Here is a 23,502-nt window from a genome sequence, read left to right on the forward strand (position 1 = left end):
GGGAATGCCTCCTTCAATGGGGGTGCCACGCTCAAAATATCAGCCAGGTTGTTGGAGGACTCTATCTCCACTTTCAGCCCAAGGTTCGAGACCACTCTTTTCAACAGCTCCTGCTGAGCTTTGAAGTCATAGTGGGGAGGTGACACGCCCACCCGACACTGCCTCATCTGGGGAGGACGATGAGTAGGCCTGCACCAGCAGGGGGTCCTCTTCTCCTTCTGCACCGATCCGATCCTGAGGGTCTAGGTTCTGAGATCGGTACTAGGCTTGGTACTGGAGTCCAGATCGGGTGTTGCTCGATGGGATGGAAGTGCTTTCCTCTCTGAGACCACTGAGCATGAGCTCCTGGAGTCAGGGGAAAATCCCCCGGGTTCGAAAATGGCCATTGCATCTACATAGGCCAGTGCCCACTGCGCCAAGCACTTGGGGGTAGCCCTACACCTGGATCCACAACCTGATAAGGCTGACTGGGGTGGTACTGGGAAAAGTTCCTTGGCTGGGAATACAACTCCACTTCTGAGTCAAATGACGAGCCTTCCTCCAGGACCCACAGAGGAGCAGTACCATTCGGTGCCAGGGAATGGTGCTGAGGCGGGGAGACCTGAGTTGAGACCAGCAGGGACAGTTTCCCTCTTGACGGTACCGAACAGGAGCTTGGGGCAACATGCTGCCTTCTGCTCACTGGCACTGACATCGCCAATTCTTGTACTGCCAGCGACAGTGGTACCAAAAGTACCAGCAAATCCCTGGCTGCAACAAACGCCTCTGGAGTTGATGGCACCACAACTCTGCTGGTGCCACAATGTCCCTCCGGTGCCAAAGGTTGATCTGGGACTGGACTCAACAGAGCTTGCGTATAGGACAGAGTCAACGAAACCTCGGAGTGGGGGCAGAGGAGTGGCCACACTCAGCTGTGCTCTCCATGCTTGGCTTTCTTCAGAGTCGGGGAACATCTTCTCTCAGCCACCTGCTTATGTTTTTTCTTCGGCATAGGTGATGGGAAATGGTGCCAAGAGGCTCTCACAGTGGGAGAAGCACTCCACACCAACACCGAAGTGTCAAGTCGACCAGCTCAGCTCCAACAAGGGTCGGCACGCCGCCTACACCAAGATATTTTGGCCACAGCATCACACTGGGAGCTCACGTTCAGCTGATTATCCACCAGCACCAAATCTTTTTCAGAGAGTATCTGCTTTCCAGGAAAGAGTCCCCCATCCTGTAATTGTGACCTATATTCTTTGTTTACATTCAGCCACATTAAAATGCACATTGTTTGCTTGTGCCCAGTTTACCAAGCGATCCCAATTGCTCTGAGTGACGTGTCTTCTTCATTATTTACCACTCCTCCAATTTTTGTGTCATCTGCAAACTATCAGTGATGAGTTTATGTTTTCTTCCAGGTCACTGATAAAAATGGTAAATAGTGCAGGGACAAGAACAGATTCCTGCAGGACCCCACTGGAAAGAGACCCACTCGAGACAATTTCCAATTTACAACTGCAGTTTGAGACCTATCAGTTAGCCCATTTTAAATCCATTTAATATGTGCCATGTTAATTTTATATTGTTCTAGTTTTTTAATCAAAATATAGTGTGGTACCAAGTCAAACACTTCACATAGCCTAAGCATATTACATCAACACTATTACTTTCATCAACCAAACTTGTAATCTCATGGAAAAAGATATCAAGTTTGACAGGATCTATTTGCCATAAACCCATGTTGATTTACATACTACACAGACAGCACATATAACTCTTCCCCTGTATCCTTTTCATGCATTTGCTTTGCTGAGAAGTGGAGGAGATTCCAAAATGTTTAGTTTCAAAACACCTAATGCAAAGAGAGATAACATCTCTTAGTAAGACTCGATGCAGAGATGTCTGCGCCTTAGAAGTTTCCTGAACTCTCTTTACAAAATCTCATTTTTTCTTCATGAAGAAAAAAAATAGATTTGAAAAAGTAGTCAGTAAACAAAGAATCATGTTGCAAACTTGGATAGAAATCAGCATTTAGCTTTACTAGAAAAGATATTTTGGTGGTTTCACTTCACAAATAGTGAATGTTCATAGTCTGTCAGCTCTTCAACTGATTTTCAAGTAGAAGAAAAGCTGATTTTTCAATCACTAGTTCTTCAACATTACACAAAAGGGATTATTTGAAAGGAGTTTATATGTGCATGTAAACATGTAAGCTTACACGGGAATTAAATAGGCTTTCCTGGTGCTGCAATTCAATATTAAATATGCCTCCAAGAAGTTGTGTTATTTCATTATACTTGGTTTCACTATGAAAGTCATTTCCCCAATCCCTTCTCTTCCCGCTGACATCCTATCTTCTCTGAAAATAGCTCCAAATGCCAAGAAATAAGTTGTGACAAAAATAAGTCAAAGTTGTTAATCAACATTTAAAACTTTGAATAAAACACATCACAGGGTTATGTGTACAGCTTGAATACTCACTTAAAATGAAGATCTTTGAAAGTAAAATGAGTTTCCACTATTCCTGTAGTTTTCACTCTAGTCCTGAGAACATCCTGTTGCGTCGGGATGTAACTGGTTTGTGCTATCCTGTCCAAATCATTCAAGTAACTAAAGATAAAATAAACACCGCTTTTAATTATTTTAAAAAAAGTTAAGAGATTTGCACAGATAAAGGTATTTTATCTGTTATAAAAGTTAACATATCTAAAAATCCTCACATCTATTCAGCACATTCAGTTTAGCGCTCATCATAGACATGTGCGGGGACAGTATTCTTTGGGGTAAAAACAGAGAACCTGCATACTACATTCACGTATTACGGGTTATTTATCAGTTTAAAAATAGAATTTGGCAAGCCTTTACTAGTTAAAAAAATGCATACTGAAAAATATTAAGAAAGAAAAAACATTTAAGCAATTCATTCCATCTTAAATAATTCTTCCTTCTAAGTCTCAGAACCCGTGTGGTTTTCTTTCAGTTGGTGCAAGCAATTATAAAGTAGGAAAACATGTAAACAAAGAATACATATTATCTTTACACCTGTCTACAGAATTAAAGTATTTTAATATGCTGTCCCTTAATGGGAATTATTAAATGTATGAAGAATGTTCCAACCAAAATACTGAATCAACAGATGTTCATGTGACTTAATGCTCTATGATTCTGTTTATTGACTAGGTGGCTGGTTTGGCACACTGTAACACAGTAACTTTCCTTCTAATCAGATAGTCTTGAAAACAAAGCCTTGTGTTTTACTTTCTGAAATTCTTGAGATGCATGCCATCAGTTCAGTGCTTTAAATACAGTACATAAGTGATTTTATTTGCATTCACTTTGAAAAGGAACAGAAAAAAGGAACGGCTACCTATGTGATCAGAAATTATCAACTTCAGGGACATAATTAGGGGTTAAGTAAACTGTGCTGTCATTATAAAATTGCAGGAAAGAGAAGAGAAGGTTACTGGAGGTTCTTTGAGATGTGTGCTCCCTATATGTATTCCACTGAGGGTTATGCACATGTGCTGGAGCTTTTCAAAGTACTATTGCTTGACTGTCCGCACGGGCACCTTTGTATTGCCTTGTGGGTTCGATCGATTGTATTAGTACCGATTGTATTCCATGGAGGGTGATTGAGACAAGAGGGTGCAAGGAAGATGGTGGAACCGTAGAACCGAGGACTACTGCACCGAATGAAGCATCCGTCGCAGCATCATGTACTAGAGGATAGTGAGAAGGAAAGGTGTGTACTGAACTCCACGTGGCTGCCTTACATATGTCCGCAAGGAATCTATCATGGAACATGGCTCTGGTTGATGCTTGTGCTCTCATGGAATGGGCTTGTATCCCATCTGGTGGGGAGTTCCCTGACAATTGATAGCGACACTTAATGAACCCTGAGACCCACTGAGAGATTCTCTGGGTGGAAATGGCATGTCCTTTAATTCTCTCAGCTATGGCAACAAATAGCCTGGGAGACTTTGAGAATGGCTTCGTCTTTTGTAGGTAAAAGGCTAGGGCCCTACACACATCGAGGGAATGAAGCCACCGTTGCTCATTAGTGGTTTTGGAAGGGAGGTAGGCAGATGTATGGGTTGGTTGAGATGGAATTGGGAAACCACTTTTGGCAGAAACTTGGGATGCAGTCACAGTGAGACCTTGTCCTTATCTAGTGTGGTGAAAGGGGAGGAGGGGGGACACCATAGTTTGTCCAGTCTGACCAATCGACGACCAGAGCGTTGATCAGTGAGTGAGCACCGAGTCTTCTCCTGGAGCAATACTGGGTGCACTTGGTGTTGGTGCAAAAAGGTCTCTGATTAGTGTACCCCAACGACCAAAGTTGTCTGTGATTATCATTTCGTGCAACTCCCATTTGTGGTCGGTTGTAAAGTTCTTGCTGAGAGAATCTGTGATCACATTCTGGGTGCCAGGCAGGTAGGCTGCTGACAAAAGGATATGATGTGCAATGCACCATTCCTAGAGGTGAATTGCTTCCATACACAGCGCTGGGGACTTGTGCCACTTTATGTAGTATACTGTGGTGGTGTTGTCTGACATGACGAGGACGTGGCAATAGCAGATAGCTGGTAAGAACACGTGACATGCTTTGTGTACTGCTCAAAGTTCGATTATGTTTATGTGCATCCTGGACTCTCGCATGGGTCCAGATACCTTGTGTCATGTGATCTCCAATGTAAGTGTCCCAGCCCAGTGGTTCTCAACCAGGAATACACGTACCCCTGGGGGTATGCAGAGGTCTTACAGGGGGCACATCAACTCCTCTAGGTATTTGCCTATTTCTACTACGGCTACATAAAAAGCACTAGCAAAGTCAGCACAAATTTCATACAATGACTTGTTTATACTGCTCTATATACAATACACTGAAATGTAAGTACAATATTTATATTCCAATTGATTTATTTTATAAGTATATGGTAAAAATGAGAAAGTAAGCAATTTTTCAGTAACTATGCTGTCACACTTGTATTTTTATGTCTGATTTTGTAAGCAAGTAGTTTTTAAGTGAGGTGAAACCTGGGGTACGCAAGACAAATCGGACTCCTGAAAAGGGCACAATAGTCTGGAAAGGTTGAGACACACTGCAGCAGCCTGTGAGTAACACGCCCAATATGAATATCACAGTCGGCAAGGATGGGAGGAAGGGCATCCCGGAGCAGACTTGTAGTGGGTCTGTCCACCACCAAAGAGAAGAGATGACACTGAGTGGAATGTTAAGTAGGGTGTGCACAGATTGGTGCATAGGAGAATAGATTCTTTGCAGCCATAGCTGTAGACAGTGAAGATGCAGGCGGGTGAAGGGCGTGATGTATGTGCACGCCGCCATGTGCCCTAGAATGGAAAGGCAGGTCTTGGCAGAGACTAAAGAATTGGAGATTATCAGGGCTATTTGGTTCAGTAGGCTTTGGAATGTGACCTGTGGCATACAAGCTCATGCAGAGATCACATCAATGTGAGTTCCTATGAATGTGAGAGAACTTGTTCACCTTTGCCTCTAAGGATAGAACCAGAAACAATGGGTTTAAACTGCAGCAAGGGAGGTCTAGGTTGGACATTAGGAAAAAGTTCCTAACTGTCAGGGTGGTTAAACACTGGAACAAATTGCCTAGGGAGGTTGTGGAATCTCCGTCTCTGGAGATATATAAGAGTAGGTTAGATAATTGTCTATCAGGGATGGTCTAGACAGTATTTGGTCCTGCCATGCGGGCAGGGGACTGGACTCGATGACCTCTCGAGGTCCCTTCCAGTCCTATAATCTATGAATCTATGAATTCCAGGGACTAAGGAGGGCACAAAGTTGATTTTTCGACATTGATGCTCACTCTTAGGGAGAAGTAGAAGCAGCTGGGATATCAATGCTTGAGCTTCCTCTTTGGACCACACTGCCAACAGCCAGTTGTCCAGATAGGGGAAGACAAGGATTCCCTGACATCATAAGTGAGCCGCTACCACAGAGAAAACCTTTGTAAAAACTCACGGGGCAGCGGTGAATCTGAATGGGAGAACCCTGTATTGGAAGTGCCGTTGCCCCACTTTGAACCTCAGGAACCTTCTGTAGGTCATATGTATGTTGATATGGAAGTATGCATCTTGCATGTTGAGAGCCACATGCCTTTTTCCAGTGAGGGAATGATGGCCACAAGCGTGACCATATGGAATTTCAACTTGCAAATCGAATGGTTGAGGTGTCAGAGATCCAAGATTGGTCTCCATCCTGCTTTCTTCTTGGATACCAGGAAATAGTTGGAGTAGAACTCTGTGCCACAAAAGGCTGCCAGGACTGGCTCCCCTGCTCCTCTCTTGTGACGTTATTGACATAAACTGGGACCATATAGATCATTGTTGCAACCAAAGTCCTGTAGTGGCACCCAAATCTTGTATAAAGGGGGTCAAATGGGGTGTCTAGGACAAGGTTATGGTTTACTGGTTATGATTATGCTGTCTATATGTGTGTATCAGTTTTGTAGTCGAAGTTATGAATATTGGCTCTATACTGTCTGTATGGCAAACTTATGCTATACTTCTGGGTGACATCCCAGACAAGCTGAGATTAGCTCGGCCTAGCCTGCTTGATGGCCCATTAAGGACCATCAGCTATACAATGGACCCATTGAGAGAAGGCAGATACGCCTTGTACCTCAGCAAAGTATGCAGGGACTGGCCCATGTGACTCCAGACTCCATGTTGCTGTAATTTAAGAACAAAGAGGTGTTCTTACACCTGGAAAAGACTATATAAGGCTGATGCCTGATCTCCATCTTGTCTTCAATCCTGCTTCTTACCTCTGGAGGAACTTTGCTACAAGCTGAAGCTTTGAACAAAGGACTGAGGACCCATCCCAGCGGGGGATGTATTCCAGAGACTTGATTTGAACCTGCAGTTTATTCCATCGCTGCTGCAAGCCTGAACCAAGAACTTTGCCATTACTGTATGTAATTGATTCCATTTAACCAATTCTAACTCTCATCTCTATCTTTTTCCTTTTATGAATAAACCTTTAGATTTTAGATTCTAAAGGATTGGCAACAGCGTGATTTGTGGGTAAGATCTGATTTGTATATTGACCTGGGTCTGGGGCTTGGTCCTTTGGGATCAGGAGAACCTTTTTCTTTTACTGGGGTATTGGTTGTCATAACCATTTGGCCCCATAACGAGTGGTACTGGTGGTAATACTGGGAAACTGGAGTATCTAAGGAGATTGCTTGTGAGACTTGCAGTTAGCCAGTGGGGTGAGACTGAAGTCCTCTTAGTCTGGCTGGTTTGGTTTGCCTTAGAAGTGGAAAAAACCCCAGCCTTGGGCTGTAACTGCCCTATTTGAGCAATTTGTCCTGAGTTGGCACTCTCAGTTGGGTTCTGCCAGAACCGCATTGTCACAGTGGCGTAGTCGTGCTTGGATCCACAGAACCAGGTCAATTAAGCTTTGGGTCAGAACCCCACGCTATCCAAATTTGAATTTTGGGATTGAGAGTTTTGTTGGTTAAAGAGCTGCTGCAATGGCTGAGCAAAGAGCATATGAGGGACTTGGCAAAAAAGCCCTGGAAAATTTGTGTTCAGAAAAGAGGATAAGCTTTAGAAAGAAAGCTACAAAGGAAGAATTGAGAAATCTGCTAATAGCCAGTGATCAGGGGGCAAGAGCACAGCCCTTACCTGAGGCTGCAGAAGATGCAGAAAAAATTAGGATGCAAAGGGTGACAAGTAAACTGCAATTTGAGCATGAACAGAAGCTAGCAGATCTTCGATTGCTGGAGAAGCACAAAATAGCAGAGTTAGAAGAGAGAGCTCGTAAGGGGCGTCTAGAGCTGCTCGCTGCGGAACAGGAGACTCACAGGATGGAGCAGGAGACTCACAAGATGGAACAGGAGACGGCCAGACTTCAGCTCCAAGTAATGGAAGAGCGGAAAAAGTCATCCCCACCTGGTACTCCACTTCCCCCCCACCATGAGAAAAACTGGGAAAGGATGTGTCCCATTTACAATGATACTGAGGATATAGAGGAGTTTTTGTCTACCTTTGAACGCCTCTGCAATCTGTACCAGATCCCTGAGGGTCAGCGAATGCCTGTCCTGCTAACCAGACTGACTGGAAAAGCCAGGGAGGTGTTTAATGACTTGGGGGAACAAGAAGCATTAAATTATGAGCGGTTTAAGGATTCTGTGTTAAGGCGATTCAAGGTTACTCCTGAATCTTACAGAGTTAAGTTTAGAGAATTTAAAATGCCTAAGGATTGTACTTTTGTAGAATGTGCTCATAAGCTGATGGGTTTTGTTAAAAAGTGGGTTATGGGAGCCAAGGTTCATGGGAGTTTTGAAAAACTGCTGGATTTAATAACTTTGGAACAGTTCTTAGACATTGTGCCTGACAATGTGAGAGCAGCTGTGTGTGACAGGGACCCTGAGTCAGTCCTACGGGCGGCGGAGATTGCGGATGCCCATACCCAAAACAGGGCTCGAGAAGGGTGTAAAACCCCGGGGAAAACTGATCACCATTCTCCCCAGTTCAAGAGGAGGGAAGGATTTAAAAATAAACCTGACTCTTCTAAAGGAGTTCAAGAGGGCCCGGAGGGTAGGAACTCACATCCCCAGCAGGTTACATGCTATCGCTGTGGTATGCTGGGCCACATGAGACCAGACTGCCCGACACTGAAGGGCAGCCCAAAACCAGCAACCCCAAATTCCACGGCCAATGCTAACCCTGTTGTTGTAAACTCACAGGCAAGCCACACAGAGCCCAGCATTGGTGCCCTGTGTGCAAATGCTGTTTCTGTTGTCTCTGAAGGATTTGACCTTAAAACTCACATTAAAGCTAAATATGGGGGAAATAATGCAGAGTTTATTAGCAGTGCAGAAGTGAATGGAGTGAGGTGTATGGCATGGAGGGACACCGCAGCAGATATTACTCTGGTTAAAGCAAGTCTTGTCAGGAAGGAAGATTATTTGCCAGGTGAAGATGTAACTGTTGTAGCCTTATCTAAGTATTTTGTCAGGGTGCCTTTGGCTAAAATCCACCTGAAATGGAAGGGATTGGAGGGCACCATGGTTGTGGGAGTAAAAGACATAATCCCTAAGGATATTATGATTGGAAATGATATTAAAGCTATGGTCAGTCAAGTTAATACAAACCAGGCACAAGAGAGGATTGATCCTAAGGTTGTGCCTATGGAGGGTTTCTCCAAAAGTTTGTCTTTGGAAAGTAGCTGTTTGGCTATGAATGAAGTTTCTGAATGTCTATCTAATGTCTCAGAAGTAAATCTGGAATTAGATCAAGCGAAGGGAGAGGAGAACAAGGAGCTTTTGGATGAGCCTAGGCAGTCTTGTGAGCTGATGGCTTTATCTAGTCAGCAGTTTGGGAAGGCAAGGAGAGTGGAAGATGAGTGTCCCTATACCTTATCTGTTTCCTGTGCGAAGAATAGTGACAGTGAAGGAAATGTGCCTGTGTCTGTCAGGGGTATTGACTTGCCTATGGAGGAAGCTACCCCAGTCTCCAAGCAGTTGTCTGTGAACAGCCCGGTGAGCTGGGACAAGGGAAATGAAATCCCAAACAGTATGTCTAGTAAAGGAAAATGCGTCTCCAACTCTTTTTTGTCTGTGGAGCAGACAGAAGGTGCCTTTCGGCCTGTGATGGTTGAGAGTAATTTAGTTGTCTCAGAGTTGGTTCTGGATTCAACTAAAGCCCAGGAAGGGAATGGTCCTAAGTTTGCATCTGCTGGGGAGAATGGCCCCGTAACTAGGTTGCATCCAGTTAGTGGCTTAGCAAAATCCCAGAGACCAAACAATTCTGGTGCTTGTATTTTGCCTGTTGCTCATGTGTGGTTGAAGAAGGGTGTAACAACTCTGTCTGATCAGGGTGATACCCTAGCCAGGGCACAAGGAGAGCAGAAAGGTAATTTGGTTGTGTTACCTACCGACAGTTTAACAACTTGTAGCAAAAAGGAAAAAATTCCTAAGCTTGTGTGTGGCAAAGAGAAGGGAAGTATTTCTAACCTTTTATCTAGGAAGTCTATGGGTTCGCCTGAAAGGGGATTGTGTAGAGATCTGCCTGATGGGCCAAAGGTGATCCTGAATGTAAGTAAGACCCAGACAGAGTCTGTTGTTGCTCAGGAAAGTGTGCCTTTAGAGCAAGCCCTAGGTGAAGAGGGTAAGGGCAGAATTTCTGTGAGGGGTGAATTGCTGCTTAGAAAAGCTCCTGGAGAAAGGAATCCTCATGGTACTCGGTGCAAGCAGTTCCCTGCAATTGAAGGGTGTGAGAGTGATTTAATCAAGGAAGTTTCAGTTCCTAGCAGCCAAAAATTGTCTGTTGTGAAGGGATCCACTAACTTTCCTTGTAAAAGATCCAGTGTGGGTAGCTTTGAGAAGGTCTCAGAGGAAGTAAAAGTTGTTAAGGAATTGAGGCATCCCTATAACCAAGTGGCTGTGTGGGGCCAACTTGTTGGGGAGACAATGGTGTTGGAACAGGAATGTCTCCTTTCTGATTCTTTAAATGAGCAGTTTGTGCTTCAGGGTTTGAGGACAGATTTGGTTACTGATGTGTCAGAGCAGAGCAGTTTTATGGCTAAATGCTTGAGGATGCGGGGGAGAGGAAGCAAACTCTCACCCGCAGACTCTTTGGATTTGTGTGGTATCTCTTTAAGACAGAGTCCAGCCTTGGAGATGATAGCAGTTACGAATATGAAAACTGGTGGACTGGCTCTGGTCTGGGGTAGTGCAAATTACTTGCCTGGCTGGGAAAGGAAGGACTTGCTAATAGCTGTTAGCAAAGAGGGCCCACCCCATCAGCCAGTGAATTCTGTTAAGCAAGAGAAATCAGGGTTTGATCCTGCAGGACAAGGAGGAAAGAGAAAACTGAATTTTGCAAAGGGAAGCCACAGGTTAACCCTAAAATGCCCAAACTCCAATGGTATTGAGCCAAAGGGGTGGCATGACAAACATGACTGTAGATGGACACTTGCAATGAACTTGTTGTTATTGCTAGATTTTGTAATTAATGTGTTGCTATTGCCACAAACTGTAAAAATATACAATGTGCCTAATCTTTTGGAGAATTCCTTGAACATGTTAAAAGGAATACATGAAAACACACGTTATGTTAAAAGGCCTTGTTACACTGGGGTTTCACAGGCAATGCATATAAACAATATGGGAACTTTTCACAGGGGAAAGGACATTCCAGACCTAATGTGCTGTATGAAAAGGAAGACTGAGGCACACTACCATATTGCTTTCATGGCTAAATGCCAAGATTCCTGGACTATGAAGAACATTAATATCTGCATTTATTCGATGTTAATTGGGTTCCAAACATTGGCCCGAGCTTGTATGGATAAAGTAGCAGTTTTCTTTAGCTCTTGGCAAGATCACATGGCACATACAGGAACCATGCTGCCAGAGCAGATCCAATCCACTATTGTTCTAACTAAGTGTTACCTTGAGTTTGTAAAGAGGTTCAATCATGTGGTTGAACATGATTTTGATAAACCATTTCTGTTATACACTGGTATGGCTTCTAACCCAATACTAGCTGTAGTGAGACAGAACCCAGGATGGGGAGCTCTTGGGATGCAGTCAGTGATGTTTGTGTCATCCCTTCCTGCATCAGTTTTGCGTTGGGGGTGTGACGTTATTGACATAAACTGGGACCATATAGATCATTGTTGCAACCAAAGTCCTGTAGTGGCACCCAAATCTTGTATAAAGGGGGTCAAATGGGGTGTCTAGGACAAGGTTATGGTTTACTGGTTATGATTATGCTGTCTATATGTGTGTATCAGTTTTGTAGTCGAAGTTATGAATATTGGCTCTATACTGTCTGTATGGCAAACTTATGCTATACTTCTGGGTGACATCCCAGACAAGCTGAGATTAGCTCGGCCTAGCCTGCTTGATGGCCCATTAAGGACCATCAGCTATACAATGGACCCATTGAGAGAAGGCAGATACGCCTTGTACCTCAGCAAAGTATGCAGGGACTGGCCCATGTGACTCCAGACTCCATGTTGCTGTAATTTAAGAACAAAGAGGTGTTCTTACACCTGGAAAAGACTATATAAGGCTGATGCCTGATCTCCATCTTGTCTTCAATCCTGCTTCTTACCTCTGGAGGAACTTTGCTACAAGCTGAAGCTTTGAACAAAGGACTGAGGACCCATCCCAGCGGGGGATGTATTCCAGAGACTTGATTTGAACCTGCAGTTTATTCCATCGCTGCTGCAAGCCTGAACCAAGAACTTTGCCATTACTGTATGTAATTGATTCCATTTAACCAATTCTAACTCTCATCTCTATCTTTTTCCTTTTATGAATAAACCTTTAGATTTTAGATTCTAAAGGATTGGCAACAGCGTGATTTGTGGGTAAGATCTGATTTGTATATTGACCTGGGTCTGGGGCTTGGTCCTTTGGGATCAGGAGAACCTTTTTCTTTTACTGGGGTATTGGTTGTCATAACCATTTGGCCCCATAACGAGTGGTACTGGTGGTAATACTGGGAAACTGGAGTATCTAAGGAGATTGCTTGTGAGACTTGCAGTTAGCCAGTGGGGTGAGACTGAAGTCCTCTTAGTCTGGCTGGTTTGGTTTGCCTTAGAAGTGGAAAAAACCCCAGCCTTGGGCTGTAACTGCCCTATTTGAGCAATTTGTCCTGAGTTGGCACTCTCAGTTGGGTTCTGCCAGAACCGCATTGTCACATCTCTGCAGGAGGAAGTCCACCTTTAGGGTAAGAATATGGTCATGAGGAGGGGGGCAGGAAGGGGATGTGGAGGAGGCGTCATCGAACTCTATGGTGTAGCCACATCGAATGACATCCAAGACCCCTATGCCCATTGTTATATAACTCTCAAGCTGGTAGAGAAAGAGTTTCAAACAACCCTCGAAAGGGGCGGAGGGTAGGAGCACTGGTGTGCAGAGTGACCGATAGTGCTCTAAGTGCACTAAGAGACCACTTTCGTGATGAAAGAGTGTTGTTCAGAGGTCTGCGTTGCCGGAATAGGCAGACATGCTCCGAGTACCTTAGGGCACTTCTGAAGAGGTTCGTAGGCCCACTGACGGCCAAAGCGTGGAGTTCTGTATTGTTGGGCTGATGGTGGGCGATAAAATTTCCTCCTTGGTGCTGGTGTATCTATGCCCAAGGATCGTAAGATGACTCTAGAGCAGTTGTGAGCAACCTGTAGCCTGTGGGCTGCATGCGGCCCATCAGGATAATCTGATTGCGGGCTGCGAGACATTTTGCGGACGTTGAGCATCCGCAGGCACACCCTACCCGCCCCCCCTCCCCCGCAGCTCCCAGTGGACGCAGTTCACCGTTCCCGGCCAATGGGAGCTGCAGGAAGCGGCGACCTGTCCAACCATGGGCTGCAGGTTGCCCACCACTGCTCTAGAGTTTTTTAGTTAGTGTAAGGAATCATCAGTTTTCTGGTTGAAGAGGTGTGATTCATTGAAGGAAAGGTCCTCAATAGTGTTCCGCACCTCTCTAGGGAAACCTAAGGAGTGTAACCAGGATTCCTTCCTCATGACAATTCCAGTCACCAATACACGCAAGGACATGTCCGCTGAACCAACTGCAGCCTGAAGTATGGACTTGGTGACAAACTCGTCTTCCTGTACAATTGCTTGGAATCAAGTACAATCCTGATGAGGTAACTTATCTGCAAATTCCTCCATCCAGCCATAGTTCATAAAGCCATTCTTGGCCATCAGTGCCAAGTAATTAGAGATCTGGAACTGCAGTCCAATTGAGGATAAGACTGTTCGACCCATGAGGTCAGGTCTCTTACCCTCCCTGTCTGCCGAGACTGAGCGTGGGTATTGTTGTTTGGTCTGCTCTAAAGCAGCCTGTATTACCAAGAAGTTAGGTGGAGGGTGTGAAAATAAAAGTTCTGGTCATGCGTGGTGGGGGAGAGGGTAAGAGAGGCTCAGTATCTTTTTGCAGCCCCCTTTGGGGTTGGTACACACGTGTCCAGGATGTGCCATACAGTGCGTGCTGGTTGAAGAATAGCATTATTGATTGGTAAGGCTATCCTTGCCAGTACTAATGTGTGCAGAATATCTAGTAACTGGTGCCAACTGTCCCACACCTCTTCCCGTGGGATCTCAAGGACAATGGCTATCTCCATAGAAGTTCTTAAAACTGACGATAGTCATCTGGTGGGGAGGAAGGTGTTGATGACATAGCTGCATCTGGAGATGACAAAGGGAATCTCTCCTGATCTGCCAGTACCATTGGAGCCGGCCTGATAGGTGCCTCATCTAACCCCATTTCTGAACCTCTGCCGGACAAAGGGTGGGAGGGTGAAACAGTGGAGTTCTCCTGAGCCGAACGAGACTATTTTGGAGGAATATATTGGGGCCATGAGCTCCAATATGGCCAACCCAGTTGATCCTGCTGCTGTTATGCTTGTGCCCAAGGAGACAGATACCAGCTTCTTGGGTAAGGGCAAGGTGGAAACTGCTATGGAGCTGTTGGAAGTCTCCGGTAGTCGTGTTTCCTGAATGGAAGCGGCAGACCATGCTGAACGCCCAGATTGTCAGATTCAGGGAAGTCGGAGTCTTGCATGAATGCCAGTGCCGATGGAATGGGAGGTGTTAGAGGGGTACGGCCAGCAGGTGATATATGTAACGCATGAGATGGAGCTCTCTACAGAGGTGAGTGCATCAGAACATGCGTTGATATAGCTCCCTCCAGGGTGAACGGTTCGTGAGGGCTGAAACTGCTTCCGAGTTTCCACAAAGTCAATAATAACCGGAACCAGTAAAGGTATCTGGGATGCGACCAACCAAAGCAGGAGGGGTACGCAGATCTGGCACCGGGACCGGCAGATCCGGCAAGTGGTGCAGCCTCTTATCACTCAGGCGAAACCACAAGACAATACAAGGGCAAATACGCAGACCACTGAGCAAAACTACTTTGAAAAGCTTCGGCTCCGGGCGCATGTGGAATATAATAGGGACCATCACTCAAAAAGGAATGACTATTTCCCCAATAAAGCTAGTTACCTAAAATACTGAAGCCCTAGAGACTTTGAGGGATCTTATTAGAAGTAGGAAAATGACGCACAAAAATGACTTTCCAGTTCTTTTGGTCATGGATGTGCTTTCTTCAGGCTCATCTTTCTATTAAGTTATTTGCTACCTTGAGTTTCATCCTGTTTGTCCCTATTCTTGATGGCTTAAAGAGTCTAGAAAGTTCAAGCTGTCCTTCAGGTTCAGAGCAGATAAAAGCAGGCTGGAGATCTCTACAGCAGTGTTTTTCAACAACTGATCCGTAGACCAATGCCGGTCCCCGAGATCTCCCTGACAGAGTTTAGGAAGGCAGCAAGCCAGTCCCTGGTATCAAAAAGGTTGAGAAACACTGATCTATAGTATCTCAATGCACTAATGGCATCATGTTTTTGTTCATTATATATGGATTTGAATCGGTCACTTTGTTATATTTTTGAAAATTAAACCAATCATTTAGCCTGTGTACCGATCAGTATTGGTAATTCATGGTTTAGATATGCTTCAGCCACACTATCCCGATCCTTTTCCTTTCTACTGCAAAAAAAACTAGTAGCAGCAAATTTGAAGAGCAGTCAGGAACAGAAGATTTATTAAACTTAGTGTACTTTCACATAATTCAGAATCATGATTTACACATCACAAGCCTGTAATTGCATCATCTTATTACTATTATCATCCTCCTTCTACCCTATTTTCCATCTGTTTTTCCTCTCTTGCTGCATCTAGTCTTAATTAGTTTTAAACTCATTGGGGCAAGAACTATATCTATCTATGCATTTGTACAGTGCCTAGCACAACAAAGACAAATCCTGATTGGTATTTTTGGATGCTACCACAATATTAACATAATGGAAGTGAAGCAAAGTTCAATTGATAATGCTGATTCAGAGCCAACAGTCATGAAAGGTTTCCGTATACAGAACAAGTAGCCTTGAGACCACAACAACTCACCCCACCCCCAATATATGGGCAGAAATATAACAACTGGCCACATAAAGCATTCGAGAGTACCTGTTAGTTTTTATTTCTCACATTAACTGCTCTGGGTACTGTTCACAGATTTGACCTGTTAATTCCAGCACAACACTTAGGTTCCCCACCCAACTCCTTTTCTTCGAGTTCAGACTTCTACTTCAGGACTGCTGCAACTGTCTGATCCCAGAAAAGGACCTCTCTGTCTAGGTACTTCTAAGACTCCCATCAACATAGTATCAGTTCTACACTTACTAAGCTGCAGAGTCATTAAGCTGGTATTCTCTGGATCTATTGAAACAGGCTTGAACTCCACTATCTTTCCACAATCTCTTGATGACTCCTGCAAGTTCCGTGGTCATAAATCCTTCCTCTGCTGCTCCAGCTAGTACAAAGAGTTGTCGGGCATCATCCTGTAAGAAACATGGAAACAGAAAACTTGAGGGGGGAAAAAAAAAACTAGAGCAGAAATCCATACCATTCCTTTAAATTAATAGAAGGATTTAAAAGCATCAGCCCAGTCCACAGCAAATGGATGAATTAGTAGACTAAGGAAATGAGTATGTCTACACAGCCCATGACAGTGACCTCCCGACCCAGGCTGGCAGACTAGGTCTCACAGAGCTCATGCTACTGTAACCCACATGCCTAATAGGGAGATCTCTTTAAGAGATCTATAGGGGTGGGGTAGGAATAAGTTGTGTCTGGGTCCTTATTGTAAGGCAGATGCACAATTAGATCTCCACACTCAGAAGTTTCTGGACTTGGATGTGGCAGTTTTGGGAATGCTAAATAGGTTCCCTGTTGCTGAACTCAGACTCCATGAGGGCAAGTAGTCAGGGCAGCTACTTTACAAAAGGCCATATGCCCTATGTAGTTTGGGAGAAGTTGAGCTTCTGGAGCAGAAAGCAGACTGTTTTCCCTAACGCTAAAGCATTTTGCAGCAGTTAAAAATCTATATACTGAACTAAGTGGTTGATTAATTGTTTAGCTAACTAGCTAACTGAGTTCATTTCAGCAGAGCAGGAGGAAGAGTCTTCATGGATTTCAACTGAAGATTTCTACAAGCAAGTGGTGGGAAGATGTTGCTTTTAACTCAGCAGACTATATAAATTTCATGATCAAAGACTAATAGAGACTCAGGTGAACTCAACCTAAGCTTTTGGGAACTCAATTTCTTTTAACTGGGTTTCTGTGGGGACTGACCTGTTTAGATTTAATTTGTAAAAAGCAACAGAGGGTCCCTGTGGCACCTTTAAGACTAACAGAAGTATTGGGAGCATAAGCTTTCGTGGGTAAGAACCTCACTTCTTCAGATGCACTTGCACTTGCATCTGAAGAAGTGAGGTTCTTACCCACGAAAGCTTATGCTACCAATACTTCTGTTAGTCTTAAAGGTGCCACAGGACCCTCTGTTGCTTTTTACAGATTCAGACTAACACGGCTACCCCTCTGATACTAGATTTAATTTGTTTTCTTTATTTATGCTTATGTACAAACTGTGAAGATAATGTATGTGGATTATAAAGTAGCCATGTTATGTTGTGAAAAATATATTATTAACTATGTTTCTTTATCATAAGATTTTATAAAGTTGGTACTTAATTAAGTTTACTCCTTTTGTTCTTTCTGGGACTTGAGTGTGGGGAGGTTGACCCTGTACAATCCTTGCTGAAAAATCTTTAGAGACTGAATCTGGGTCTCTTACTGCTTTTCTATGGGAGCTGGGGTTTTTAAGGCACTGGAGAAGGGCAATGAAGTGAACTCTAGCCCACCCAAAGGTTACACTAACACACTAAAAATAGCAGTGTAGACAGCACTTTGAAGTTGTAACTCAGGCTGGAGCTCGGGCTCTAAAGCCCACCCCTGTGCCTGGGCTTCTAAGCCCAAGCTGCAACAGCTACACATCGATTTTTAGTACAGTAGCACAAGTCTGAGTCTGTCCATCCAACTGTAGAAAATAAAAGCCTATTGTTAATTGAGGTTTTTATATATCGACATATTGGTAGTAAATCAAATAGCTGCATGAAGACACAAAATGTTATTGATAAGGAAATTTGTAAGATTTCAACAAGAAAAATAAGTGGAACCAGCATATTTCAAGTTGAAGCCAAACTCCAATCTCATTCTAGTCCTCAAAACCAACCGGATACAGTTATATTTACACTCAAATTTTTACAGATACATTTACGTGAATTCTGAATTTGTAGTACACTATTTTTTAAAGACCTACAAAAAAAAAAATCAACTGTGAGTACAAGCCATAAATTGCTAGCTCTCCTCAAAGCATTCCTCCTCTTCTGTCAGCAGATGCATCAGGTAACCAATCGTCTCAATATACTAGAAAAAGTTTTCTTCATTTTTCCCAAAAAATACTAGAGGTATTAAGCTGCAAGCCTATTTTACCCAGCAAGAATCCATTCTCTCTCAATGCTGGCCAACATCGAGCAACTAATAGTTCTTAATAGAACAAATATGGGGGGTTTAAAAATTAAATTGTTGAATAAAAGGCAGAATATAGAAAACTATTCAACCATGAGTAATTTTTGTGGTACATGTATTGCATTATTGCATTTTATTTCTCCTCCCATTTCTAGATATGGTGAGAATGAAGAGCAGTTCTTGTTTTGAGGGGGGTTAACCATTATGTTATCATATTAGAACACTATGGAATTCATAAGTCATATCATAGTATCACTAGTTAAAAAATTCTTATCTTACACTTATGCTGCTCTGACCTTCAATACACACAAGTCTAACCACAAGAAAAAAACCCCTTCCTTACAGCTTAATTTTCAGATCTGTTTGAAATGATAGTACAGGAATGGCATCTCCCAACATCACGAGAATTGTATGTCATTGTCTTTTTGCTCTGATTCTCCCACAGGCAAGGCTTGCTTGTTTGTCACCAACTCAAATATGGGTCCCAGTTCTCCAGGAAAGAGATTGCAGTTCAAATTTTGCCTTCATTTACAAGAGCGAAACTTTCACTGAAGGACAATTAGACTGACAGGTGTAACTGAGGGCAGAATTTGACCACAGCTGTTCTATACACTTACCAATATAGAGATGAAAAAACCCTGCCCCAAGGAGCAGACAATCTCTACAATGGATTACATAAACAACTGAAGTAGTAACAGACACCAAGAAAGGACGTTTGTTAAATACACAGATATTCTCTTTATGAATATATACATATGAGTAGTTGAAATATTTGTTTTATTTTGAAGTATAAGCATACTTTTGAGAGTGGCAGAGGTGATTTCTCTGGAATGATTTGAATAAAACAGTGGAGTCTTGACAAGAGAACTGAGAAACATACTATAAGCAAAGGGGAGCATGGCAGGAGACACAGAGACAGCTCCTGCTGCAGAAGATGGAAAGTAGGTCTCAATTAGACTGGTATCTTTGGTGGAATGGAAAGGGATAGGAGACTTTGGATTCAAAAGGTGACCATGTTAGAAATGTAAGTGGGGCTGCATGATGCAGGGCACAATTTATAGAGCACAGAACTATTTATGAAGCTAGCAATCACCTGCCTCTCTTCATCCCACCTCCAATTCCATCAACAAATCCTTCAGTGCCACATTTCCCTTTACAGAAACAGTAGACACACCAAGTGTGGCTGTATTAGGGGACATTAGGGTCAACTTTTCTTTTTATGAAGTTAAGTAATGTGGGGTTTCTTCCATCCTTCACAAACAGTCTGGAATAGAGGGGCTTCCCTTCAGGAAAAAAGTTACTAACTTTTCCGTAACTACTGTTCTTTGTGATGTGTTGCTCATGTCCCTCAGTGATATCTGGCAGACTGGCTCTAGCGCCCTCTGGTGCCATGCGCTCATGTGCTGGTATAAAGGGCCTGGCTGGCCCCTCACCCTCTCAGTTCCCTCTTGCTGATTACACTGGTCTACCATTTTTGAGAAGTCGTCTGCTTCAGAGATAAAATGTGCTATTTGTTATGTATTTTGATGTGCTGAATTCAAATATGACAATTAAAACAACTGATTGGCTACTGTTTAAGATATTTAAGTTTTTACATTTTATGTCTATGTATATTGTGTAGATAGAGTTTTAATCATAAATTGTAAACCTAGGTCTTTTCATGTGTTTATGGTTGCTTTACATGATAATATTTCACCTGTCCTGTTTACGTAACACTTGAAAAATCAGCAAAAGGGTTATATAAATAAAATTTATTATGAAACAAAAGGCCAAAAACTATTATGTACATAGTTTAGTCCTATTCAGTGTCTACTCGGCGCTTCTTGGCTTGTCTCTTGTATTCATTAAATGGAGCATCTCTTGTCACTCTCCAGCAATAGTCTGCAAGCATTGATGGGCTCCATTTGCCCTGATAGCGTTTCTCCATTGTTGCAATGTCCTGGTGAAATCGCTCGCCATGCTCGTTGCTCACTGCTCCGCAGTTCGGTGGGAAAAAATCTAGATGAGAGTGCAAAAAAATGTATCTTTAGTGACATGTTGCAACCAAGGCTTTTGTATGCCTTGAGGAGGTTTTCCACCAACAACTTGTAGTTGTCTGCCTGGTTGTTTCCGAGAAAATTTATTGCCACTAACTGGAAGGCTTTCCATGCCGTCTTTTCCTTGCCACGCAGTGCATGGTCAAATGCATCATCTCGAAGAAGTTCACGAATTTGAGGACCAACAAAGACACCTTCCTTTATCTTAGCTTCACTTAACTTTGGAAATTTTCCACGGAGGTACTTGAAAGCTGCTTGTGTTTTGTCAATGGCCTTGACAAAGTTCTTCATTAGACCCAGCTTGATGTGTAAGGGTGGTAACAAAATCTTCCTCGATTCAACAAGTGGTGGATGCTGAACACTTTTCCTCCCATGCTCCAATGACTGTTGGAGTGGCCAACCTTTCTTGATGTAGTGGGAATCTCTTGCACAACTATCCCATTAGCAGAGAAAACAGCAGTACTTTGTGTATCCAGTCTGCAGACCAAGCAAGAGAGCAACAACCTTCAAATCGCCACAAAGCTGCCACTGATGTTGGTCATAGTTTATGCACCTCAAAAGTTGTTTCATGTTGTCATAGGTTTCCTTCATATGGACTGCATGACCAACTGGAATTGATGGCAAAACATTGCCATTATGCAGTAAAACAGCTTTAAGACTCGTCTTCGATGAATCAATGAACAGTCTCCACTCATCTGGATCGTGAACGATGTTGAGGGCTGCCATCACACCATCGATGTTGTTGCAAGCTACAAGATCACCTTCCATGAAGAAGAATGGGACAAGATCCTTTTGACGGTCATGGAAACCCTAACATCACCTGCCAGGAGATTCCACTGCTGTAGTCTGGAGCCCAACAGCTCTGCCTTACTCTTGGGTAGTTCCAAATCCCTGACAATGTCATTCAGTTCACCTTGTGTTATGAGGTGTGGTTCAGAGGAGGAGGATGGGAGAAAATGTGGGTCCTGTGACATTGATGGTTCAGGACCAGAAGTTTCATCCTCTTCCTCGTCTGACTCAAGTGAGAATGATTCTGGTGCATCAGGAACCGGCAGTCCTTCTCCGTGGGGTACTGGGCGTATAGCTGATGGAATGTTTGGATAATGCACAGTCCACTTTTTCTTCTTTGTCACACCTTTCCCAACTGGAGGCACCATGCAGAAGTAACAATAGCTGGTATGATCCGTTGGCTCTCTCCAAATCATTGGCACTGCAAAAGGCATAGATTTCCTTTTCCTGTTCAATCACTGGCGAAGATTTGTTGCACAAGTGTTGCAGCATATGTGTGGGGCCTACCTCTTGTCCTGATCTCCAATTTTGCAGCCAAAATAAAAGTGATAGGCTTTCTTAACCATAGTGGTTATACTGCGCTTTTGTGATGCAAAAGTCACTTCACCACAAACATAGCAGAAGTTATCTGCACTGTTCACACAAGTACGAGGCATCTCTGCTCACTTTGGCTAAACAGAAATGTGTCCCTTTGCAAAAACAAACACTGACAAATAAGAGAGCACGACACTGTATGATTTCTAGAGCTGATATAGGGCAATTTGTTCAGCAGAGTGATGTAAGCTTCGTTATGATTGCATCATCCATGACTTCTAGGAATAACATGATGCAATTCATATCATGTATGACGCAATACCAGCTTCAGATTGCATCATTCATTGTTTTACCTAAAAAGCAAGTACTGTCCAAACCCAGTCATAGATTTAGTCATAGATCCAGTCAAAGATGTATTTTAGTCATTTCTGGTTTAAACTGAGATCCCTTCCCTTTATAACTCACTTATCCTCCACCATTCCCAAATCAAGGGTTGTATATACTGACCCAATAGCATATCTTGAAAACTAGAGCCAATCAACAATTTTAAGCATCATTTTCGTTCTCAGTGACCCAGAATTAGTAAAGTTTGACTACATTTATTTCAGAAGCATTTTGGCTGTAGAGCAGTGTTAACTCTGACAGAGGGGCAGGAGGGTGGGTCGTGGAATGGACACGAACCACACATTTTGAAGAATAGTGACGGAAACGTTAATATCCATTTTTTCTTCTTCAAGAACTTGGTCATGTCCATTCCACTTTAGATGACTCACATGCGGTACCCAAGGAGGTGGGTTTAGAGTTCATAGACATGCAGATAGCAACAGTACTCTTCCAAACTTAGCATCATCTCTGGCCTGTTGGGTGATGGTGTAGTGGGAGCAGAGAGTATGTACTAACAACAATAAAGCACAAAGAAAAAGCCTCAAAACACACTTCCCCCGATTTCCTATTTTCCATACCAAGACTACACTAACAGATTTAGCTGGACCAAAGTCACTTCCAGGAAAATATATTTTCTAACTCCTCATTTAACGTTGTAGTTATGTTCCTGAAAAATGAAACTAAGTGAAATGATGTTAAACGAATCTAATTTTCCCATAAGATTTAATGTAAATGCGGGGGTTACGTTCCAAGGAAATTTTTTGGGGGCAGACAAAAGGCATTATATACTGTACAGTACTGTACTGTGGTTGGGAGGTGCCCCTGGCTTACCCCACACAGGCACAGCCCGCTTCAGGCAAGGATGCTAGGAAGCACCTTGCACAGCGGCAGCTTCCACACAGAAGAACAGGTGCCGACTTTGCCAGGGGATACTCCAGGCCCGCCTCTTCCTGGCCCTGTTCCACCCCACCTGTTCCCACCCCCACTCCACCTCCTCTCCAGAATACGCTGCGTCCCTGCTCCTCCCCCTCCCTCCCAGCGCTTCCCTGCTGTCAAACAGCTGTTTGGTGGTGCTTAGGACTTTCTGGGAGGGAGGGGGAGAGCGGGGACACAGAACTTCCGCCTCCTCCCCATCCCTCCCAGAAAGTCCTAAGCGCCACCAAGGGAAAGTTGGTGCTCTTCCACAGAATCTTACAAGCAGTGGACAGAGCAGGCAGCCAAACGACGTTATAAGGGATCATTGCACAACTTTAAATGAGCATGTTCCCTAATGGAGCAGTGACGCAACTTTGAAACAATGTTAGGCAGGGGACGTTAAGTGAAGAGTTACTGTGTGTGTGCCTGTGCGCACA

The 23,502-nt window shown here is 43.6% G+C and overlaps 1 protein-coding gene and 1 long non-coding RNA gene across 2 annotated transcripts in view; both read right to left on the bottom strand.

The window, feature by feature from the left end:
- GNAI1 (G protein subunit alpha i1) overlaps nucleotides 1-23,502 on the bottom strand; it is a 69,586-nt gene that overhangs the window by 19,564 nt on the left and 26,520 nt on the right. Inside the window, exons 4-5 of the mRNA XM_005296971.5 lie at nucleotides 16,221-16,378; nucleotides 2,464-2,592 (exon numbers count right to left, since the gene is read on the bottom strand). Coding sequence (XP_005297028.1) covers nucleotides 2,464-2,592; nucleotides 16,221-16,378 — 287 coding nt within the window. The remainder of the gene's footprint in view (nucleotides 1-2,463; nucleotides 2,593-16,220; nucleotides 16,379-23,502) is intronic.
- On the bottom strand, nucleotides 2,624-16,214 carry LOC135972963 (uncharacterized). Its single transcript, XR_010589586.1, has 2 exons — nucleotides 12,683-16,214; nucleotides 2,624-6,298 (listed from the first exon to the last, which is right to left on the bottom strand). It is a non-coding gene; the product is annotated as an uncharacterized LOC135972963 (long non-coding RNA).

Source organism: Chrysemys picta, chromosome 1 (genome assembly GCF_011386835.1).
Source record: "Chrysemys picta bellii isolate R12L10 chromosome 1, ASM1138683v2, whole genome shotgun sequence".
Classification (NCBI taxonomy): Eukaryota; Metazoa; Chordata; order Testudines; family Emydidae; genus Chrysemys; species Chrysemys picta.